The sequence below is a fragment of the Rhinolophus sinicus genome, linkage group LG14 (genome assembly GCF_036562045.2).
Source record: "Rhinolophus sinicus isolate RSC01 linkage group LG14, ASM3656204v1, whole genome shotgun sequence".
Taxonomy (NCBI): Eukaryota; Metazoa; Chordata; class Mammalia; order Chiroptera; family Rhinolophidae; genus Rhinolophus; species Rhinolophus sinicus.
Window position 1 is genome coordinate 2,368,988 of NC_133763.1, and position 25,630 is coordinate 2,394,617.

At 43.7% G+C, this 25,630-nt stretch overlaps 1 protein-coding gene across 22 annotated transcripts in view; it reads right to left on the minus strand.

Moving 5' to 3' along the window:
- The window catches only part of RALYL (RALY RNA binding protein like), an 846,180-nt gene that overhangs the window by 80,211 nt on the left and 740,339 nt on the right, over window positions 1-25,630 (minus strand). For all 22 annotated transcript variants that reach the window (XM_074318489.1, XM_074318485.1, XM_019726291.2 and 19 more), the window contains one exon: window positions 16,274-16,349. In XM_074318489.1, coding sequence (XP_074174590.1) covers window positions 16,274-16,349 — 76 coding nt within the window. The remainder of the gene's footprint in view (window positions 1-16,273; window positions 16,350-25,630) is intronic.

The window sequence follows — 25,630 nt, forward strand, 5'->3', positions numbered from 1 at the left end:
CCTATGAGAGAAGAAGGCCCCAGAGAGAGCCCGTCGAATGGTCAAACAAGGTTGAGGAGAGACTCCCTGGGATCACGAACAGGTGTCTGGTGTGGAGATGAAAGTTCTGAGAGCTTTAGTCCTTGTATGGACCTGTGGCTGACACAGCACCCAGCAGGGAGTGGAAGCCCCCCATGGGGCTGACTGAGCAATCTGCCTACATCAGTGTCGCCAGCCTTCCTTCCATCTGTTCTGTAGGACACGAGTAACTGGAGGAGGTTCTCTCCAGAGCAGCTCACGTGTGCTGAGCCAGAACGGAGGAGGTTGGAGGAGGCTCGTTTCTCAGATGGAGGCCAGAGCATCCACAGGCCAAAGCCAGCGTTGGGATCTAGTGACGTCAACACACAAATGAGTGACTTCGTGCATTAAAGGGGTGGAGGACCTTTATTACTGCCCACTTGTTTTCTCAGAAAGGGGTGGTCTTCCTCTGCATTTCAGATAGTGTCCTGAAGACATAGCAGGTGTGAACATTTTAAGTAGAGTATTGTCTCACCACTCTGTTCACAAATGCCGAGAGAGTCTAACAATCATCGCTGTAGTCAGAGCAATGTCAAGCCCTCGAGTACATGTAATGTTGATCATAGCAGGTGAGAAAACCAAAGACCAAGTCATTTGCTCAAAGTCACACAGCAAAGTGATGGAGTCTGAGTTCAATCGCAGGCCTGACTCCGCCCTCTACACTCTTAGCCTCTGCTCTGTACTCTAGGAAAGGGCAGAGAACATAATGCACTCTGCAATGGCAGGGCGTTGGGTCTACCTGGCCCCACCAGGGGCATGGTGGGGTCCAGGCCACTGTACGTTAACGCTTAGCTAACCAGTTGTTTGTTACAGGACTATAGGAACCTTATTTTGATATATAAAATTCCATCTCCATTTCATCACTGACCATTGATAGTCTAAACATACCCACATGACATTTTCATCACTCCAAGGCCTTCTGATTTAAACAGACTTTTTTGTCCCCCAAGGTAAGTGACGAAATGTGTGCACAAGAAAATTTTGATCAATGATAAGCACTAGTAAGGCATGCTCAGATGTCTTCCTTTACTGAACACTGTGCGTTTTAAAATAGAACACGTCTGTTAGTATTCTTAAAAATTCACCTGTTGGTAAAAGATTGAAAACAACAACACACCAGACTAGAGTCTTCCTTCTGTAATAGGGACAGAATATTCAGAGGTAACTGCGGGTGAATTCTTTGCCATCCAGTGACAGTCAGAATCTGTCTCAGTCTCTTGAAGAAACAAAAGGAAACGCAGCCCAGGCTCTGATCTGGCCAATAGGGCCTGGTGCCCAGGAGCTTGGGCTGTGGGAGCGAGGGGCTTGCTGGGAAGAACAAACTTCTTGGGGTTCGGCGTGGGGAGAATCACTGGCTGTCACAGGCACCCTCTCCTCACCTCCGCATGACAAGGGAACTCTGAGTGCGACTCTTCCAACAAGAGTTCCAGATGCTGTAGCCCACTGCCAAGTGCAGGCGCCCGCAGGGACCCTGGTGCCAACCAGAGCCCTCTTACACGTTTGGCCATGAACACGGTGTGGTGCTATGACAGACACATAAGCCTCTGATGGTGGCCTGTCAACCACACTGAGCCTGTATGACAAAGCAGGGCTCTGGGCAAGACTGTCAGAGCAATTATTTCCCTAAAAGCTCGTATGCTCCAAAGCTGAGAGGTCAAATAAGTTTTAGCTTTCGTGCCAGTTCTGACTAATTGATGGTGGCTGCTGGGAACAACGTGTGGACAAGACATCTAAAACCTACCCAGGCCTCGGGGTGTAAGAGGGCTGCAATTAACCCACATCTGCCACAAAATGGGAAAGGACAGATCAAGAACGGTGTCCAAATGTCTGTTTGCCACCTCGGTGCTAACAGAAGGTACAGAAATGCTCCACGTTACAAAGGAATAAGGTATTAAGTCTGCAGCGGAAGCCAGATCTCTAGACATACAGTCCATCTGCCAATGTACACAAATAATGCTGTGTATTTAATGCCCCGTATATGGTTAGTAGTTGGTATTTGGAATCTGACACTGTCCTAAGCACCTTAGCATGTTTAACCCTCACTGCCTGCCTGTGAACTTGGTGCCAGTATCATTTCCATTTCATAGGAAACTGGGCAGGGATGGATGGAGTCACTTTCCCAAGATCTTTAAGCAAGAACGTCTGGGAGCAGGGTGATCACTCAGGCTGTCTGATTGAGACCTTGCGTTCTTAGCAGCATAGTACATTTGTATCATATCCCTATGAGCTGCTTGCTGGCCAGTAGAAGACCATCGGATTCACCTCAAAGCTGAGGAAAGGCTCCTTCACCCCTCTGGTGGAAAGTGCCCATGATGAGTCCATTTCTCTGGAGTAAAAAGCAGCTTTCCCGATCGTTCCTGTGATGCCCCCTTCACGGGCATTCACACCCAGTGGAAATCTCTGGCAGGCTGTCATCGGTCCCCTGGTAAGACCCGTTTCCAGTTAGTACCCCTCCGTGTGCCTCATCCCAGGGACAGGTTAGTTAATGACGGCTGCGGTATCAGCCAGAATCTTGGCAGCAGTTTTGACACTCACAGTCGTGACTTGTGCCACACTGGAAATGCAGGCTGTAGTGTCCGTCTCCCAGGGACAGGCTGTAATCTTGCACCTCTCCCAGAAGGACAGAAATGCGGCAGGAGGCATGGAAGAGCCTCCTGGCAAGAAAGGTCATGGGCAGCTTTTCCTGGGAGACCTGCAACACTTAGTCTGACCGCCCTGGGGGCATGGCCAGGGGTAGGGGTGGCCAAAGCGGAGAATAGGGTCATGCTTCCTCCACGATGATTCCAGAATTAACCTCATCATGCATCACATGGGAAGGCAGTGCACACGACGCTGTGGATCTTTCCACTAAAATCAGAAAAACGATTTTCTGAAAAGATACTGTCAAACTCAATTCTCCCCTGTTGGCAGATTTGCTCATGTCAGTTCCAAACCTGTGCAGCGAGAGGAAGTCAACAGACGAAAAGCCAGGGCGTGGCTGCTCCGAGGTCCCTTCCCATTGTCCTACTTAGTTACTGGCTGACAGCTGTTAAATCCCGCAGAGCAAACGCACGTGCCCACAGTGCAGACCGAGGAAGCGGGTCATCAGTCACTCACCCAGCTTCGGGGCTCAGTCTGCAGTCCTGCCTTTGCAGAATTCTGATGTCATTTCTCTTGCTTCCCTCCATTTTAAATAAAGAGCTCTGTCAGTACACTCCTGTGCAGTCTTCTGAGGGCCAGTGACAGTAGTTGTCAGTGAGAACGCTGCTAAGTGACATAACACACGTGGTCACAGGGCAGCCCTGGTAGGTTGACAAGAGCAGGTGACTGTCCTCACCCTGTCACACCCGTTTAGGTGCCAGGTGCCACCGCCCTCTCCCCCACCTCCTCTTAGGGAAACAACTGGAAAGTCCTCAGTCTATGTTGTAGCCGATGTCTGATACAGGCGTGGGGGGCGACTCGTCTTGGCAAACGTTCTGCTTGAGGGAGCTCCTGTGGTCTTCCCGGTGACACGCTTGTCAGGCAGATGGATCTCCTGCCCCGGTTCCCGTCTTGGTAACCTCAGCCCCCTTCAGAGCCGGCTTCTTTCCCTCTTCACATCTTTGTAAAAATGAAATCCTGGCACGAATGCCCTCAACGGCCACACACTGACAGAGTGGTGTGATGCCAATCGCCGGCCGGGATCAATCATGTTCCTTCCTCCCGGACATGTTGAAAGCGCCGCCTGACTGGTAGGGCTGCCTGGGACAGTCCCTCTAATGCGGCAGCTACAGGCTTCTCACAAGGGCATGAGTTTGTGATTCCAGGTGCCATCTCTGGCTGGGCTGCCCCCGAGTTCACTGAGCAGGTGGGGCCATGACCCAGACCTGACAGATGCAGTCTCGTCTGTCTCCACATCTCCACCATGCTGAGCGTGCACTCACTGCTCTCTCTGCCTACCTGAATCGTTAGTAAACAGGAACTCCGAAGAACACTTGCCCTGATGAATTACTTCCTCCTGCAAATACTGCCATCACTGGTCTCCTGCCACGTAGCCTAACTACCTCCCTAGTCGTTTCCTGGAAAGTCGCCTCTGCCACTTCCTGACTTCAAATACCAGCATGTTCTGGAGCTCAGTTCTTGGAATTCTTCTATTTCTATCTTTAATGACTCCATTTGCATTCATTCTCTTCCAGCCTCATGGCTGTGAACACCACCCACGAGCCGGTGACTCATCAGGGAGCACATCCGTCCAGCCCTGTCCCTGAACCCCAGGCTGTCTTCAGCTGCCCGCACGGCATCGCCCCTCAGCCGTCTAACACACAGCTCAACTCTAACATGTCCCCACGCGAAACTCCTCATCTCTACTGTGGCCCACCCCAACCCGTGACATGAGTCACGCTCGTCTCACCTCCTGCAAGTTCCCGTGCTCCGACACGGGTCTAAAAGCCTCGGAGATGACCTGTAGTGGACAGCCTGGCCACCATCAGTGCCTCCCTCCACCCATCCATCCACAGGTGGAGTCCAGGTGCCCCCCTTCTTGGACATGGACTGGCCTTGTAACTCGCTTTCCTAATGTAAACTTGTGGAACTTCCAACCTACACTTTCGAGGGCATGGGCAGCTTTTTCCTCTTTGAACTCAGTCACTATGTAAAGCTCTGATTATCTGAGACCTCTGTGCTGTGACAAAACCTGAGCTTGCTACATGGAGAGGCCATGTGGAGAAAGATGTTGGGCCCTGCAGCTGTTCCCGCCACCCCACTCAGGCACCAGCTGTGGGACGCACAAGCCATCACAAACACTGCACAGAGTAGGACCGCTCGAGCCACCCCAGCTCAGGTGTGCATAGGACGCACAGTAAGTTTTTTCTAAGCCGGTACATTTTATCTAGCAGAACAGAGGAAGACTCTGTTCTTCCTCTCACTGTCCACACCCAATCTGTCAGCAAGTGTGTTGGCTCTACTTCCAAATCCATCGGTGCCCATCACCTTCTCCGGGTCTGTGTTCAAGGGTCTTCTCAGCCAGGTCTTCACCGACCCCCAACTCAAAGCAGCCGCACTTTGATCTTCCCACTCCCCCTGCCTCTTCCCTTGTTTTACTTTTTCTGTGACACCTCCCACTTTCTCACATATGGTTAGTTTAATTGGTTATTTTTGTTTATTACCGTGTTTCCCTGAAAATAAGACCTAGTCGGACAATCAGCTCTAACACGTCTTTTGGAACAAAAATTAATATAAGACCCGGTCTTATTTTACTATAAGACTTGGTATAATATAATATAATGTAATATAATACCGGGTCTTATATTAATTTTTGCTCCGAAAGATGCATTAGAGCTGACGGTCCGGCTAGGAAACACGATACCACTTGCTTCATGCTTGAAGGCAAGGTCTGGGATTCTTGTCCATTTGCTTAACCAGTGTGTACTCAGAGCCCAGAACAATGTCCAGTGGTGTTAATTGCTGGTGAGTGACTCAGTTAGTGAGTCTCTGTTTCTTTGTCCTCCACCAGACCCATGGAGAATCTCTAATACAGGCAGAGTTTGGTCAATCCTTGAGCCAGCTCTGTTAACGGAGGCTTTGAGGTAAGTTATCCTTGCAGGCTGGACACCGAGTGGTCCACTCAAAATTGCTGAGATCAGAAACTCTTCTCCGAGTCTCCTCCTGCTCCACAGGGCTGACCCCATGAGACCCTCTCATTCTGGCCTTCGTTTCTCCACCAATTTGTGTTGCTTCTGTCTTGGCTCCTAGTAAGTTCCAATGTCTGCCGTCCCCAGATCCCTCATGGAGACCAGCTGACTGGGTTGCCCAGCTGCCTTTCCAGCCTTTTCCACTGACATTCCGCCTGGACCTTTGCTCTCGAGCTCCTCCGGCCAGATTGTCCGTCTGTAACTGACTGTCCCTCCCATGCCCCACCCACGCTAGACCTGGTTTTTGCTTCTTCCGCATTACATTTGAAAATATATTTGATTTTTCAGTCGAAATGGATGCTGATATTACTTCTTTCACAATGTCTCTGTGTACTGTCTGTCAAGTGTTTTAACTTTCTTACACTCAATTGAGTTCATAGTTTCAGATATTGGTTGTACAATATTTCTTTTGTCAACCCTCTAACCGTGTGATTTGTTAACCTGAGTTTATATAATAAAGAGTAAAAAAATATGAGAAAAAGACAATCTTCAGCAAACCAAGAAATTAGAAGTCACAATGCAACTAAACTTCTAGAATTCTCATGCTATCACAGTGCCATCTCCACCCCGTTGGCATGGTTTTAGTAAGAAAAGAACTTAAAGTTCCTATCTCAGCTGCTCAGCAATCCAGTCCAATCCAATCCAAAATGCTCTTTCACACATGATTTATGTATTTTGTGGGTCATCCTCTATTCCTTTTTGAACTCAGCTATCCGTTGGTGGATCATGTCTTAAAACAGCGCATTCTGACACATCCTTATGCTCAGACTCATGAGCACAGCTGCCCTGCACTGAGCATGTCACTGCTGAGAGTTGGGGATGCAGAACCTGTCCGTCTTTCAATCCCGTCCCGTCCGTGCACTAACTAAGCCTCTCCCCTGGGCTTAACAGAAACTATTCTGTGACTACTTGTCACTCACATACACTATGCCCTTTCAAAGCAGCAGCAGCAGCAGCCATGTGACTGAATTACGGCTCTAAACACAACGGGGGATAGTTGCTGTCAGACAGGCGCCATTGCCTTGGTACTGGCTCACTAATCTGTAGTCAGAACAATGGCCATCACCTGATTACTTATTTCATGGCACACTTAAGGGCTCATCAATTTTGACTTTTTCATTTCTGAAAATGCGATGGCTTCCGTGGCCCTCCCTGGCACCCTGCTCCTTCTGCCTGCCACCCTGCAGCCTGAGGGCCTGAGCTGCTGTGCAGTGACGGACCGGCCACTCCCGCAGCTGGCCCTGGCTGTGGCTTCCTCTCCACATGGGCTGCTGGCCGGCGTAGACCTGTGAGACAGATGTTAATGGAGTCACCCTCCTAGGAAATGGAGGTTTCTAATAACCGTGGTGACTAAAGGAGTGCAGTTCTGAGGAAGGAGGGCTGTGTCTGTTAAGCACCTTTGCACAACACCAAACACAAAATGACTTCACTGCTGCCTGCTTTCGGGGGAGAGCTACCAGCTGCCACTGGAAAAATCTGACTTTCAAGGAGCCTTCTCATTCTTGTTTTCTTTTTTGGTTACAAAATTCTCATTAAAGAAAATCTGCATTAGGCATTAAGGTTACCCCCGAAAATATCATCTACATTCTCACTAACAACAATGACAGTTAGTTAATACTTTGTTCTCTATTTTGTTTTTTCAGCATGTTTGTTTCACTTACTAAATAGTTTTGGTTCTCTGTTTATATGATGTATACTGTTCATGTAACAAATGCTGCTACACAGTATGCTATTTACATAATTTTACTTTTTTTTCACTGCTCAATCTGGACTGTTTTCCCATGTCATAACGAACACTGTGAACATTCCATCTAATCATGTGCCATATGCATTATTGTGTAATATTTTGGTCAGTTCAGATTACTCAGTAGTATAAATAAAACTGCAAAGAACATCTGGGGAATAATTTCATTTTTTTCTTTTTTTACATTTAAAAAAATATTTAGGATTATTTTCTTAGATATACTTTCAGAAATAGAATTACTTAGTCAAAAGAGATAAATATGTTAAAATACTGGATAGAGTTTGAAGAAAAAAAAAAGGAATAAGCTTGATAAAGTACCTATGCCTCACATTAGTCTCTGAATTAGGAAGGAAATAGCAGAATCCCAGAATGTTATAAATGGGACTACACTAAGAAATGGTTTACCTCAACTCCTTCATGTTTTGTGAGAAAACTGGGCTTAAAAGAGGCTGGCTGCTTCTAATCACCTAGATGGGGTGGGCAGATGGTAGCAGACCCACCCTGGGACTGCAAGTTTCCTGGCTTCCAGTCCAGCTCCTTCTAGAAGATGACTCTGCCGTCTTTCAGGACTGAGCAGTTCTGACACATCAGCAGAGATTTTCCCCGAGAGATCAAACAAACATTAGCGAGCAAACTACGTAGCCTCTAGCTTCATTTGCAGTGTAACAAATATGGTTGGCTCCAACGAGCCCCTGGTCCTTTGGTCCCACAGGGGCTCGTTTTGTCCCACAAGGACCGTCAAGGAACTCAGTGTCAGTGCTAGGAATTGGAAGGAGAGCCTTTTGACTCGGAGTATTCTGGTTTGTAGCAGTCCCAAAAAGGATGGATGATTAATCGTGCTATCATTCCACTAGAAAGAAAATTTGAAAGTTTAATACAGTTAATTAATTTCCAAAAGAACGAATTTTGGGGAGAAGCATTCATCATGCGTGGCTGACATAACCTAGTGGGGTTTTGCTGCTCTGGTTCCCTCATTTGTCTAGACATCGAAAAAGGAGCCATTTTTGCTTCCCTTTTAGTACTTTCAGTTCAATCAGAAAAATTATTCTTGCAAAGACACCAACCAGTTTATATGATTTTTACCATAAACTTGTGGACTGCCTTTTAATTAATATTTTTAAAGACAACCGTAGTTAATGAACTTATAATCTTTACTTTTTTACTGGGTAGAAGTTACTCATCATCAAAACTTCAAAAAAATCTCTCTAGAACTCAACATATTCTCTTAGCTTATAATTTGTCATTGGTATTTTCACACTTGAACTCACCAGGAGAAATACAGTTTTATAAAGATAATGGAACCACAGCATTTTATGAAGTACTTATAATGGGGTTAAAAAAGTCATTCACATTGCAAAGGTGAGACAAGATGACAGAGGAAACGAGCTGTCTGATTTCTCATTAACCCATCACACCCATCTATATGATAGATATTCACTCTATCTTTTCTCCTCTCATGTTCTGTTTGGGCTCAGACATTCTTCCACGTCGTGACGCATTTCTTATCACTATTTTTGTCTAGTTGTTAGAAGATAAGAGGTGAGCCAGGTCACAGAGCACCCTGGGTGCATGATGGGCGCTCACAGGGCAAGCCTGCATCAGAGGAGCGGACAGTGAGGTTGTACGAACCCTCACCCTCTGCGGATGCGACTTTATAAAAGGGATCGCCTCTAAGTCTTTCGCAAGCCAGTCCTTACCACTGTTAACTGCACTTAAAAAAAAAAAATTAAGGCAAAAACCTAAAAACTTAAAACTCAGTACTCCCTCTTGAAAATAAGGCTTTTTCTTTGAGCATTTACTTTAGAAAATTTGTCATTTTAAGGACTTTCTTCTCTCTTTGAAGATACATAAATCCTTTTTGAAGATTAGCTAGGCCTTTAAGATGACCTAGGCATATCTATTCTTGAGAACCTGGGGACCATCTCTTCGAAATGTGAGCATCAAGGAGATGGTTCCCCCCCCCCCCATCTCCCAGTTTCTGTGGGAGGGTAGGGCCTCACTTTGGTGGACACCTGGCTCCAAGTTGCAAAACTACCACCTGTCCTAAAGGTATGAGAAGTTCAATCTTCCTCTGGATAAATCCAGCTGCCAGTTGGTTAACACAGATGAATCTAGGATGAACTGCGAGTGACAAATGGTGCTGTCCCACCCTCTTACTTGAGGCTCACTTGGTTATTGTTTATCTCGAGAACACGTATGGGATAAAACCTATCTGCTTCACTATTTCAAAGGGTGAGGTTTCTTTCTGTCTTGGCATCTCCAAGTAGATTACCTATGATATGTGTCACATCCTGGGTTAGTGTTTCCCTAATACCAAAGGTGTTTTCTTTCTCGACTATCTTTGTGGAGAGGATTTCTGGGCTGGGAGAAGATTGTTTTTAATTATATTGAAAGCAGTGTAAAGAGAGGGTACCACTCCCACACGAATAGTTTTTTTAGTCTTTACTCTAGTTTGATTCAGTTAAAAATAGGACTTTAGACACATTTTGGTTTCTTCACAGTCCCTTCCATGTAGCCTCATGGAATGAGAAACATATCCTGGACTTTGAACATAATGTGTGGACTGAGAAGACAGAAGGGATAGGAGTGCCTGGTGCATAAAAAAGGACTAAAGTAACTCTTCAACATCAAAAAGAACCAACTTATAAATACATCTTAGGTTGGAAGCTCAAGGCCCTAAATTCTCTACCAGGGGCTGTCCTAAAATAACAGGTCACTGGATCTAAAGATAATGACAAAAAAAAAAAAAAAAAAAAAAAAGTATGGAAACAAACTAAACCAGCACTGACAATGAAGACACTCCATGTTGTGAACCAGCAAGGGCAGTGTCATTTGGAAGATAAAGTCCCTTCTTCCCAGGCAGGAACCCGGGACAACGATCTAGAGATAGGAGATGCCTGACCCTAGGACCTCCCCTCCCCATCCCCGTCCCAGTTTCCACCTAATTCTTGGCGCTTATTATTTACCTCTTTTTAAAAATTAGTGCATGGTTTTGCTTTCTTTGATTTTATCATAAATTATCTCCACTGAAACAAACAGAGCTGTTGTCTTTCAAAAAGCCTTAGGAAAGGGTTCTCTGCATTAAGGAATTGTATGTACCACCATCCAGTCTCCTTTTACTGCCACCATGCTCTTGCCATATTCGAGAAGGTATTTGTGGATGTTTATGCATAAAAATATAACAGAAGATTGCAAATAGGCCATTTTTTAACCTACCAGAGAACTGCCTGCAGGAGAACTATTTTAATGGATATTGTGTCAGCATTTCTTCAAACATTTTAAATTAAAAGGTTTATAAATTACATTTGCTTAGTGTGAAATGAGTGACATACTATAACTGAACATAATCTTTTCTAAAAAATTTTCTTCTTTAGGCAATTATAGGAAATGTTAATGTGTTTAGTTGACTGTAAATTTTAGCAGCATTATCATAGCTCAAGGCTCATTTAAAATAACTTCTTTAAATATTTTATTATAGACCTTTTGCTTTGAATAATCATAATAAGAATAACTAAAATTTGTGGAGTGCCTGTAACAGTTCCAGGTTCCTTAAATATATCATCTTTCAGGGAACTTTTATTCTTCCTTTCGGAGCCAGTCCTGTCTAACACTTTTTTTCCACCGAACATACTCATATAAAACAGTTGCACAATTTTAAACCATCCACAAAGTGAAAGAGTGGGACCTTTTCTGATTCAACAGCAGTTCAGGTTCTATTGGGAAGCGTTAAGTTAATGAGCGCTCACCCTCAATTACCCAGATGTGTGGATATTCAGCTTCGAGTGTTACAAGTGGACAATTTTGGGTATTTTCTCTTGTGGATACTGGAAACCACACTTTTTCATGCAATAATTTGGTTGGAAAGATTGGTTCAGGGGCAAAAAGACTGTGATGGCCACACAGACCCCACAACAAGCCCCTCTGGAGCTGACCCTCGTAGGCGTGTCAACGCTGGGGCTTGTGTCCACCTCAGAAGGACAGGATGCAGTGCAGGGCAAGGATGACCTTGGCCCTGACCCCTCACACAGAGCCCACTCCTGGATGGCTTTCTCAGTGGCCCACTTGACAGGGTAGGCAAAATGGAAGCCTCTACCAGTGCAGACGGAGCCATCGACATGGGAAGAAATGGAATGTGTGTTATCCTTGAAATTATAAAAGGAGACAGAAAATACATAAAACAATCAATAACTAATTGGTAAACACTTCTCAGCACACAGGGCGCGTCAATGCAGCCATGGCCGGGAGACTTTTCCTCCATATTGATTTTTGCTATTTAGCATTAGCGGAAATTAGCTTCTATTGCTTTCGTTTCTATTCAAGGCTCTAGGGGACATTTTGGGTCCTCTGAGGGTCCCCCTTTCCCATGATATGACAGAGTCACCATGAACGATGCTGACAGGACTCCTGCGGGTCAACGAGTAAACAAATCACCGGTGAGATTTTGCTGCAGAACCACGTTACCTGGCCCATCTCGGCAAGGTTTCTGATCACTGAGGTTCCTATCATGGCACCCACATCCATGGCTACCGCCACTGATTGCGGTGACCTTAACATGGTGTACTACAGGTTATCTTGTGACAGTCTTACAGTTTTGACGTTACTTGCAGTGACAGTCTTGCTTCCCACAGTTACCTTTGTGGAGTGGAGTGGGAAGTTTGCTATGAAAGGCATCTATGGAAGAGCCGTAGAGCATAGTTCGGAATGATACCCAGTAAGAGCCATGCAATGAGCGGGGTGAAACGCTCTGCTTTCCGGGTCCTCCTGTACCATGCTCCCTGTGACCGGGACGGCTGCCATTAAGTGAAAGGAGGCCTGGACTTGGTCAGCTCTGATCAAGTGTCAGCTCTACTCACCTCAGAGAAGAAAGGTCTGTCTCCCCTACAAGCGGAAGCAACACCATCACACCTTTCCTCTCGTTGAGCAGTGATTTAGCACTACTTGGAACTTGGCATGCTGGGAAACTCACTTCCTGGGGGAGGATAACTATTTCGGAGCACCACAGATGCTGTGTGATGTGTACCACACATCTGAAGCAGCGATTTATTAAAACTTACAGGATTTTCACCAAGAGAATGCATCTGCTATCCACCATTTGGACTAAGTCCAATATTTATGGAATGCTTACAAATGACTAATTGTGGTTTATATACAAAGAGCTTCTAATGGGAGACATTTTTATTACAAGTGCTACTTTAATGAATTGTCTGCCTTTATGAATTCATGTCCAAGATGGAAATCATTTCTTTTTGCTTCCTTCCGCCAACCCTGAGCCTGTGATGTCTTTCCAGTTTCTTCCACCAGTCATGGGATCATTCCCCCCATTGTCTAAGCTGGAAACCTTGGATGTACCTGGACGCTCAGCCCTCCTATACCCCATTTCCAATCACTCACCATAGGCGAATGGCTCTTTGGTGCCTGCAGACTACAGACCGATGGTCTTAATCTGATAAGCAGGCCTGTGGGAGCCTGACAGCCAGGGCCACTGTCACCTCCCAGTGTCCATCTTCACAAGTGGATTTTCCTAGCTCCCACCATGATGTGCTCTTCCTGATCTGCGTGCCTGTGACACACATGTGTTTCTGTGCCTGGCATGCCCTTCTCCCTCTGTCGGCTGAGTGAATGCCTGCTTGTTCAGAAGACAGCTCACGTGTCATCCAGACATCCCACCCTTCTCAGCAGAATCAGTAACACTCTCCCTTCCTTTCTTCTAGAACCGGATGCATACTTCATTTATGTCCCTTATGTATATGTCCATCCGATTAATGTATAAGACAGTAACTACGTTGCAGCTTCACTGTGTTTTTAAACCATTTTTGTGTCCTCCGCGTACACCCTGTCAGTTTAGTGCACGACAGGCTTCGTGCAGGCTGTTTGGCCGCATCAAAATCCTCTTATAAGAAGTAACAAAGCAAGTGATGCCGCAATGGGCCCTCCGTGCAGACACCGCTTTGCGATGGACAATGTAGAGAAAATGGACCTAGGTGAGGAGGAAAGCTTGACAGCACACCATTTACCTCTCCAACTGAATAAATGATCCAGAGACACAGCAGGTTAGGGCACGAAGGAAAGTCAGAGGTTACCGAGACCCAGACCCATTAATTACTTTTACTGTCTTCTGCTCGCTCCTTGCCCTGCAGCCTTGGCATTTTCTGTCATTTGCCAAGAAGACCACCTAACGTAGAGCCCAGACTACAGTAAACACACAATAAGCATGTCTTGAATGAATGAATGAATGAATGAATGAATGGAATTATTCCAGCTCTTTCCTTTCACAGAGAAGGAAGTGCCCAAAGATGCAAGCAGGAAAGCAGAAACCACCCCCTTGCAAGCGGCTGCTATATTCATACTCCCCACACCCTCATTTTTACCCTATAAAGAAAGTGATACAACTATTATGTTAGATAAAGCACTTGAAGCTCCGAGCTTGTCCCCTATGATCATGCGAATCAGAGGTAGTGCTTGTTCTCATGTGATGCACAGTGTACAGTCTTTCCATTGCCGCCTGCGAGTCACAGACAGAAATATACCTGGTTATGGGTCTCTGCCTCCATAATCGTACTGTTTAGATGGTGGCAGGTGAACAACTAGGGGCGCTGTGATCTAGTGGTGAGATCTCCAGACTTGACGGCTGGAAAGCAGAGATCAGTTGCTAATCTTGTTACCTTACTGCAGGCAAACCCTAGCCTGTCCCAGGAGCATAGTTTTCTCATCTGGAAAGGCAGCCTCGGGGATTTGTATGCTGAGCAGACGAGTAATGACTATGAAAACACAGCTGGTCTACACCTAGGTCAGGCGTCATTATTATTACTAAGCTTATGTAAGAAGGAGAAAGCATGCAGAAAAGGCTTTCTCAGAGGCACGTTCACTCTTTTGTTCCCTTTGTTACTGCTTGGCAATTGCAGTGCATCCCGGCCTTCATTTGTATAAACAGATGAAACTAGGATAAATAAGCATTTCCCCAGTAATGTTAGTCGTGTACAATATATCAGATTTAAATGAACTTCTGCTTCTAAATCTTTTGAATTCATAATTCAACATAACTTAGTAATAGAGAAATAACAGTTTAAAAGACATTTGTTTCTTGTCACAAGCTTCTGTTTTCATAAGCAAATCAAAACACTCCCAGAACAGGGAAAACAGGAAAATTAGCATCACTGCACAGACAGTGGTAACTCTTTGATAAGAAATGAGGCCATCGGCAGTTTGTTCTGTTAATAACTGAAACAGGACTTTTCAGATGTTCTGTATTAGCTGCAGCTCTGTGCATACATTTACAAATGAATCTGATCAGAAATAATTTGCATTTCTTAGTCGTATAAACACTGTCTTTTACTTCAAAGTACAGAGAGGACCATTTGCCTTTTGTTGGGGATTTTATCTCTACCTTTTTGTATCAATACTGCCTATGATCAATTAACATTTGCTAAGTCCCACAGATTTCCAGTTTTAGGCAAAAATTGAGATTCTAATGAAATAAATTCACGCTGCCAAAATAATAAGAGCAATTAAGACACATTCCCAATACATCTTTAAAGAGCTATGACGGTCATTCGTTAGAGAGCGTTGGGGCAGCAGGTGGGAATGAGACCTCAGAAACAATCTCAGCGAGGCGGTGAGTGGCTGGAAAGGAGACAGGCTAGTTTTCAGAGAACACAGTCAAGGACACAGCTCCCCGCTACCTTCTGAGCACTCTTCTTCTACATAGTGTCAGAACATAATCAATTTTGACGTGTATAACTCAATTCTCCTTCATCCAAATGAGATCAGGAAAAAAGGGGACTAGCTGGATGTGGAGAGCGCCGAGTGGCGATAAGGATCTGGGGCCGGGCCGGATAAATTGGCTGATAGGACCTCGCAACCGGCTGCAAGCGGCTGGCTAAGCCTTAACAAGACGGAACTTAGCCGAGAGATGCCCCGTCAGCACTTACGAACACCGAGGGCAAAAGTATATGAAGTAGGACACACGGCTTAACAGCAGAATGTGATTTCCTCCCCCCCCCCCCAAAGTGGCTGTTTTTAAAAAACTGAAGTTCCTTAGTTTTCTTTTATCTTCCCCAAATCGACTGAATTCGACCTAACCTAATAGAAGTACATACAGAACAATAAAGATGCTACCTACAGTCTACTCTCTCCGCTCGGAACTGAGATGGTCGGTGCAGACAGTGGGGCATGAAGAACGGGGCGACCAGAACGTGAAATGGGTGTGTTAAAGGCAGTGGAGGTGTCTCTGTCGTAAGAGGAAGACTGTACTGCTGTTTTAGAGAAATGGAGGTGAAATGAATGTGTACTTTGCAAAACGAAAGAAAGAAGCTGCTTAATCCAGTAGAAGGAATTTGGGGTCTGACCTCAGAAAGCGTGAGTCTGACTGAGTACTGTGCCATCATCTATGTCCCAGTGGCGGGACCCCTCAGACTCTGCGTATCAGGTTCTCGGTCTGTGAGGTGAGAGTAGCGCTACCTACATTGCAGGATTGTTGGGAAAATCAAATTAAATTAAACACCATGTGGAAAACACCTACATGGTATGCAGTAGTCAACACACAGACCTTTCCACCATGTCAGGTAGAGTCATGAGAGATTTTGATCAGATTTTGTTAGAGGACGCTCTTGGAGAAGGGCTGTTTACGCAGAGACAAGCTTAGGCATCTGAGATGCCAGCGGATGCGGTGCGATATATTTGTATGTCGGCCACCAGCGTTTTCTTGTACTTTTTACACCAATAGGACTGCTCCTTACTTGACTCCTTGTAGTTTACATGTATTGCCTTTTGAAGTTGCAAGAAATTTTCACTACTATATATCATAAAATAGTGCTCGCTTACTTACCTATAAAGTGCAGAAAGGGGCCTCTTATTTCCAGGTTTTGGTCTGTAGGGTTTGGGTTCTCCGGCCATGTTGATATCTGAAAGCATAAAATAAAACGGCACTGATTAAGAAAATATTACACCATTTGAGGGAAGTAAATCATAAGGTTTTATTTTTCTTCCTGCCATGCGTCTATGCAAAGGTCCTATGTCATTCATTCATTCAACAAGAATTTCTGGAGCACCTACTCTAGGCCAGGCACTGTTTGAGATGCGTCATGTACCAAGAAGGTTAGATCCAAGGCCTTGTGGAATTTACCTTCTACTAGGGGGAGACAGACTGCAGTCAACAAACATAATACTTAAGAAAAATACAGAACATATTTGAAGGTGGCAAGTAGTATGAAGACAGAAAATGTTGAATAAGCTGGGGGAATCAGGAATGCCAACTAAAAATGAAAGAGAGAGAGAGAGAGACAGAGAGAGAGAGAGAGAAGAGAGAGAACGCACATCCTTTCCCTTCATTAACTAGACCTATGATCCAGTCTCTAAGATAAAGCAAGAAGAAGCTCAAGTGTATGACAAAGGAGTATTTGCACAGAATTGACCAAACTCAAGCTTAAAAAAAAATGTGTAAACCCGTTAAGAAATTGGAATGCTGGGTGGCAAAGGTTTGGGAGACAATATAAACAACTTGATGTAAACAACTAGATTTAATAAAGTTGAAATTTCCAAAGGGTGATAGAAAGGAAAATCTAAAGGAGGAAGACTTCAAGACACATTTGAAAGACGTGAGGGACATTATTCTGAAAGGAAAGTCCGTTTCTTGGAGAACGGACTTAATAGACCATATTAAGGATGGATGAGCCACCCATCGGTGAAAACAACCAAAACTTTTAGATAAAGTATAACGTATCTCTTTTTAAAAAAGTACATTGAGTTAGCAAGAAAGGTCCTTATAGAAACTAAAGAGTGTTCAGGTGCGTAATTTTCCTGTGAGTGTACAGAAATTTAGACTGAAATATGCACGTGTATAGATTCTACCTGCTAAGGTGAAGTTCATCTAAAACCTGGTGGCAGTGGTCAGGGATGAGGATGGAAGGGGCCGGGCATAGTTAAGGGAAGGCACAGTAGGCAGGGAGCTGAGCTCATCAGTGAACATCAAGACTTGCCAACGCCTGGATGAAAGGGCATTCTCCTTGCACTGAACCGTAAAAATGCAAGATGTAATTGTGTCCTCAGAACAACTCAGCTTCCTTGGAGACCAAGGCTCAGGTTGTCATGTCTCAAGAGCTGTTGGCTTTGAAAGGAACAAACAAACTGGGGAATTGGCGTCTGAACTCCGTGGTCAGTGAGAGAGACCCCTCTGGGCCTTTCTTCCCAACTGTCCTGGCGATGCGTTAGTGACCCACAGGTAGGGAGAGGAAGAATGGCCAGGGGTTCACTTTCTGCCACTATCATAAGAAAGAGGCTTTGGAGTAAAACATTGAGATGGAGAAAACAAAGCGTCATTTCTTAAATTCGCAAGTTTGCAAACGGATTCATACCAAATACTAATATTTGGAAATCTCATGTTATCCTCAAGAACGGATATAGGTTAAATCCTATATCTTTACTTGGCCAATTCTCGTTCGTGCATTACCACAGGAGACAGCAACTGCGTTTCGGTTTTCACGCCTCTGACTCTGGGGAGGACACCTCCAATTCTACACCCAAACAGATGTGACTTCTCTCTGCTCCCCCGTTTTACTTTATTCCATCGTCTCCATGCCGCCGATGACTGACTGCCCCCTGTGACTTGGGACTTCCAAAGGTCTGTCATCACTTCACTTAGGCCCTTCTGTATCCTGCCCAGTGTTGTTTATCCAACACTCAGTGGGTCTTTCAGTCAGTCAAGTTTCGACAGAGCGGCAGGTGTATCCTTGCATGGCTTGTTGTGTGTCTAGCCAAACACACTTGGTCGGCACTTTCCCAAAATGGTGTTTACCTAAACAATCTTTTGGAAGATGGTGACAGATATGTTACCAAACAAATAAATGACAGTAAAATAAGTTTGGTAAAAATGCCATCATATATCCATTTGTTGAATATTTGTATGGCACAGTAAAGGAAAAAAACATCAGCTGTAGTTTGCTCAAATAAATAAATATACACTTGTATGTGTGTGTGTGTGTGTGTGTGTGTGTGTGTACATATCTTTTAGATGGCACACCAGGTCACATCCAACCAAACAGCTCCCCCCATCACCCCAGAACACTGGTTTATGAGATACCCTGAAATATTTAGAGCAATATTTTACATTTATTTCTTTGCCATGTGTTCAGTCAGGAATATCCTCATTTAAAAAGATACTTTAGTCTTGTCAATCACATATGATTGACAGTGCTACAATAACTGGACACTTGCTACCCACCTCTACCACCCGTGGTCTCCGCTGGCATTAAGTCACGCCCACAGAAATTTAACCTTGCTATCAAAGTGATGTCTTCCTGATAGTATAATGAGGCATCCACGTTACCAACTTGATTATTTTAGATGGAGAAAAAAAAAGAAAAGAAAAAAACTTTCCTAAAGGAATTAGTGAAAACTGATATCGTTATTCTTGGGATATTTTTGTTTTGTTTCCTTCCCCAGGATTAAATAAAAGTTTAAATAATTCAGCCATGGCATAGAGACTGCCAGGAAAAGTCATTCAGAGTCTTTTATTGTTCACATTTGGAAGATTTAGGGATTCATTACTGTTCCGTTGAATAAAAATTCAGGAGATAAAGGAAACAGTCTGTTACGTTTGACAAGCGAATGCATAAAACCATACATTACCCTAGTATAAGCACCATACCATTAAAATGTGTTTTTTGTGGTTATTATTAGCGTAGATCCTCAAAACAACCCCGGGAACTGAGTAGAACAGGAATCATGATTCCCATGTCATGTATTTAGATGCGTGAGAGACTGAGATATTAAGTATGTCATTAGCTCAGTTCACAGCTGTCTGTATTCCTGAGCCCGGTCCGTTGCCAGGCACTGAACTAGTGGGACAGGGGATCCCTGCCTCACAGGAGGACAGTCTGAGCGTCAGCCGCAGCCAGGACCTGGAGCTGCACCGATTCACAGTCTAGAACTTTCTCTACTGTTTCATTGCTCTCACCCAGATTTCGGACGTCACATTTTCTATGCCACTCAAACTTGGCTTGGCTGTGGAAAGCACCATGTAAAGTGATGCACTCAGTACCCAGGAGATTTGGCATCACGAGGGAGGGTGTATGATTAAAGAAGAGCTGTGGTGACATTGGTCTGGCAGCGATGGGAAAACGCATTCAGCCCTCACCTGGGCTACCTGACAGGTGTTGGCCAGGTAGGTTCAAAACCCTGAGGTTTGATGGGGCTGCTGGGAATGCTCTTCTCTAAGGAAAAAATGCACCCGACCTGCCAATGCAAGCCTAGCCCACCCTGGCCTCTAAAATAGGACATTTGAAGCATTTTGAGCCTAAAGCTGAGAGTGGAGCCCATTTCGTACAAAAGTAAATGGCTTTCTAATGTTGTTTTTCCTTTCCCAGAACCAAAGCTAGTTTTAACATCTGAAATATGTCCTTAATAGAATGTTAAAATATTCACTGTTATGGGACTGAAACTATAGTCTCATTTTACTGGGCAGTCACTGAATTGTGACCATTTTAATGAGCCTTTGGACCTCGTTTCATAAATTAGTTCTGACACAGCACTATAGCACGTTGGCCTCTGGTTATTAGAATGCTAATGGAAAGATCCCTGGATGGCCGGACTCCCATTTGTTAGCAGAGAACATGCTATGCTCCAGACTCTGTCTGCAAGGACAAATAAAAGTGGGAACCTGAGCTTCCTGCTAATTACCTGGTACGCGGATCCCTCACTGTCTGTGACTTATTTACATTCAAACTTTCTCCCCCAAAGAAACGGAAGTGAACAAGTGGGCACGCCTACTCGGACGTCCTTTTTCACTGCCTGTCTAGTGTGTTCAATGGTCCTATTAAGAAGAAAATAAAAATGCCGCAAATCGTTAATTTCCATTGATCACAGAGTTATGGAACATGCAGAACGCGCCACGAACTGTGCTCAGTACTTGGGAAATGGACACACACCTAATTTGTTCTCTGGGAAATCACGGGGAAGACACACCTGCAGCTAACTACAGCCAGTGTGACAGCGTCACAAGAAGGATGCTCTGGGGGCATGGTGCTCATACTTTATTGCTGAGAATGCCCTTACGGGCCCGTTCCTCGTGTGTGACGGCGTGGTTAGCAGTTTCATAGACCCACGCCCACCAGCAAACTCTGCGATTGCCTCTGCTCTATCCATTGAGCTAAGAGACCGGCTTCTTTTCATTTGTTTGCTTTATTTTTCCCACCCACACTCCATTAGCTAACTGTCAAAATACCTTTGATTTGCCTTGACACATACGTGGCCATGAAACTTGATAAAACTGTAAATCAATGTGCAGTTTACAGTTATTTAGAAGAGGGCAGAAGTGCACAGGTGCAAAGCTAACACCAAATAGGAATAGTTACCAAATGGGAATTGACTTAATTCCTAAAACTTGTATCATTTTTCTCCCATCATGTTCTCTCTTATTTCATCTTGGATAAACTTTTAGAAGAATGTTTTTCTCTATTCCATGAACATCTCTCAAATCTCTCCAAAGGTCAAAGTGAAAGACATGTCTTTTTGAGATAAAACCTCCAGAAACCGAATGAGTCAAATACGGAATGCGGATAAGTGTTCGCCAGCAGCTCCATGAATGTGTTTAGGACCTTGCTTGACAATTTTAGAAATACTCTTACTGCTGTATTGACATCAACAGTGGAGACAACCGTTACGATAATTAACGAAAAATACCTGGTGAAAAATAATCGTAGTCGCATGTTCATTATTAATGCATAGCCTTGCCATCATTAATTTCTTTGCATCCCAAGGCTCTTAGTTTCATATTTGAGGACAAAATATTCTGTAAGAAGAGTGCAATTCAACCACAGAGAGTCTGGGTTCTGTATCCATGAGAATTGTCAGAGTCCCATCAGCGAAGTGAAGCAGAGCCCAGGTTTGGGTATGGCTTCTCTCTGTTCCCGCTCTTTTCTAATTTCTCACTTTTCATATATGTATAGATGGACTTACTTTCTCAGGTCCTTTTTGTTCTGACTTTGTATTCAGTGTCTAAAATACCAAAGCTACTGTGCTGGGTATATTATAAGCCATAAGTACAATGAATGCTAATGAAATGCCAAAGCTAACGTCAGGTGGCTGAGGGCATTTTGTATGGAGAGTAGAGTACAACTTGAACATGCAACGTTTGGTTGGCAGACAAGCAGTGTCTGTATCATGTAGGAACTGTCAGAAATAAATGCCAAACCCGGGTTCCATCCCAGACTTAGCAAATCTGAATCTGCGTTTTAACAAGGCACCAGGTGACTGCAACACCCATTCACGTTTCAGAAGCACTGACATTTGACACGTCTAGCTAAAATCCCTCCCTTCAATTATTTTTAAGGATTTTAGTTTTTAAACTGTTTTGTAAAGAAAATAGTGAGAATTCTGAGCAGAAAAAGAAAGCTATTAGGGAAGAAACTCGGAAAATTGAAGTTTAAATGGAAGTTTTAGTTTAAAGGCTTAGTTTAAAGAATGAAATAATGCTATGTTAACACCATCTTGATGATAACAGTTGCGAGCATGTATATCACTTAACAGTTAATCACATTTTCACACATACTAAAAAGTAATTTTCACAATAATCTCATATGGATATCTTTTTGAATTAATGTTTTTGCTTCCTTTGGGTAAATACGGAGAAGTGGAAATGCTGGGTCGTGTGGTAGTTTTACTCTCAAAAGGAGTTCTTGATGTCTGGGACAGGAACCTGTTTTAGGTGCTCAGAGGCACAAATCACTGGTAAAAAGTCAAGGATATGACTTTAAAGAAATATTGTTTATTAGTGACTTATGGGCATTAGAGGAGAAAGGTAATATCGCAGGTATGTAGTGATGTTAAAAGTCAGCGTTTTATAAAAGTATAGTAGACCTCACACAACAGAGAAGACTGACCAACTAATGACTTTCTGAGGTATAAACTGATCTGCACGTCCACGCAATATCAATATCACTGTCCCGGTTTTACAGGTGGCAAAACCTTACACAACAGAGATGGTAGCCTGCGCAAAGCCATCCAGTGAGTATTCTGGCAGGATTCACATTGGAACCAGACTCCTCTGATCCCAGAGGCACATTCCTCCAACTATACCCAGTTACCTGCTCCTGCTTAAAGGGAGACATTTCATCCTATTGCTCTTGGCAACCACATGTGCCTGAGAAAGAGAAAGGCTGGGATGTTTGTCTGCCCTGGACATTGAATGATGCAGCAGTAGCACTAGAGACAGGAAGTAGAGAAGGCGGGAGTGATGCAATGTGAGGACTCAGCTCACCACTGATGGCTTCAGAGGTGGAAGAAGATGGCCATGAGCAAAGGACCTTGGAAGATTCTAGAAGCCGGAAAAGACACGGACGCATCTTCCCTGGAGCCTCCAGAACAAAATGCGGCCCTGCTCACACCTAGCTTTCGTCCAGTGAGTCCTGTGTCAGACTCATGACCTACGGGATTCCAAGGCACCAAATTTGTACTGTTTCGAGTCACTACGTTTATGGGAGTTCATTACAGCAGCAATAGAAAACTAACACAATATTCTTTCCTGCAAGGTAGAGCAGAATTGAGCTCTTCTTGAGTGTGGGTTGGACTTAGTGACTCACTTCTAATTAACAGAATATGGCAGAAATGGGATGTCACTTTCAGGGTTAGGTTATGACAAGACTGGGTCTGTGTCTTAGGTGAACTCTCACTTTCTCTTGGAGTTGTCCCTCATTCTGAGGGGGCTGCTGCCGTGTCATCAGGCACCTGTGGGGCAGCCCCATGGTGAGGAACGCAGCCCTGCCAGCAACCACATGGGTGAACTTGAAAGAACAGCCTCCCCAGGCAAACGTTTGCATAGTTGTAGCCCCACCTGACACTGATGGCATCGTTGGGAGGAAGACTAAACTGGAGCCACCTAGGTGAGCTACCTCAGATTCCTGACCTACGGAAATGGTGAAATAATCAATGTTATTTGAGGCTGTGAGGTTTTGGGATAACGTGTTACGCAGCAATAGATATCACATACGATTATTCTAAGGTTTTTACTTCCTGACCCAAAGAAAGAAAATAATCAGAAAGGAAAAATGTTAATTAGAGTGATAGTGCTGCAAATACACTTTGATGTAAATGGCATATTCCAGTGGGAAGGTATGAGAAAATATTCCAGTATTTTTAGTGTAACAATGAGCACATATAAAAGCTGACACTTCTGTCAATATAATTTAGTCAGCTTTTATTCAGATTATAAATGGAATTACAGCCTCAATGTTCAGAATAAAATTTCTCGAAACACACCATCTTACTAAGAATACATTCATCCATTTTTACACATATTTTAATGCAGCAGAGCTGTCAGAAGTATTGTGAGATCAACAAAGGCAATTAACCTCTAATTTTTTCCTCTGTTCTTTCTTCTCTTATATTTTTGCTTTTTCCTGTGAAGTTTATACTTGGTGGAACAAAGCAAGTCATACACAGGGTGCAATTAACGGGTTTTCTACTTTGCTACATAAAAATATTCTCTCGACTGCAATTTACAAAGTTGAATGACTTGCATATATTTGCATGTCTACTAAATAAAGAAAATAACCATTCCCTTCATGAGGCTTTGACGTTGAATTTCAACTTGAATATGATTATTGAATTAAAGCATCATTTCCTTTTTTCCTTTATGAGTGTAATTTGTCTCAGCTGAGCAAATACATGTCCAAGCCACACTGTAGTACATGACAAGCAGCCAGGTTCGCCCCGCCCTCTTCTTAAAATTCCGCTGACATTCAGATCACAAATTCAGTGCTCACAGCTTCTTTCACGAGGAAGTGTTAATCAAATCCATTGCTCCTGAATTGCTAAAATATAATCCCCCAAATCTGGCTTAATACTGACTGGTATACAAATCACCTCTGTGTACCAATACAGAAGAGGTGGGCACCCTGGCGGGTGTTTTTTCTCCATCCGGTTGAATGAATTTCCTCAGTAAATGATGCAGTAGAGGAAATTGTATATTTGTATAAATTCACATCTGTTCTTATTTTCTCTGTGAAATCAGAACTGATTTTACCTTTGAAACTAACTGCTAAGGAATTTTTCAGTGGATAGAGATGATGTATTTTTACTTTGTAATGGCCTTTTTTGCTACAGAGACAGTTGATATCACATCTGATCTGAGCTTAATTAATAGCATATAGTCCACTATTCATAAGTTATCAAACATATCTCTAAATTCTACTTAGAATTCAGCAATAACAGATTAGGTCCTTCTTTCTACACAGAGGATAGAGAATTCTACTCCTCAAAGGAACTTTTTCTCTTTCATTTATATTTTCCCTTGTTAGTGTGGCAATACGCACATCATCACTGCTTAATTAAGGGGTGGGAGAGGTAGATAGAGCATCACAAAATTTCAAATAAGAATGGTTGCGTTCACATTCATTGTCCCTTAATCAAGTAAGAAATTGGTAAAGAAAAAAATAATCTTTGTACATTTGAAAGAGAGAAAAGTAACTGATTTTATTCAGAGTAATCCAAATACGCTGCCGTTATGTAACTGAAAATGTGCTCATCTACAAATCAATTAGTTCTGCTAATGAAAAGCTCGAACAGCCTTTTATAATGTGTCTGTTATAATGTCTTTGCTGTGCATATGAAGCTTAGATAATAAATCATGACAAGAAAACATCATCAGCAATATGAATATTAAAAATAGGAACATAACTAATCATGCACAACTTCTCCTCTCCTCAGAGGGGCTCCAGGATCAGCAGGGGATGCTGTATAAGTTACGTTAGTGTCCGACTATTGTATTACTAGTAGGTTCCTAAAATATTAGGTGGGTGCAAAAGTAATTGCGGCTTAAAAGGTTAAAAATTGCAAAAACCGCAATTATTTTTGCACCCACCTAAGATGCACATCACGTGGCATTCATGCATCAATATTTATTCTTAGAAAGGTGACAATTCAAAGATGGCAAAGCAAGCCCTTTTTTCAATTGGAGCTGTGATTTGTGACTAGGATTTGACTGTCATGAGAAAGTTTTAACATGTGTTAGCTTCTCTCTGTGGGAAAGGAAGGGAGACTGCCCTTGAAGGACTGCCCCACACAGTTCCCAGAAGCTGTCAGGGCCATTTTGGGTGCTGACCCCATCATCCTCTTCCTTCGTTTCCAGGGCCATCGATGGATACAATAAATTTGTGTCCCCCTTCCTCAAACCTCGGTTCCTTACTTTATT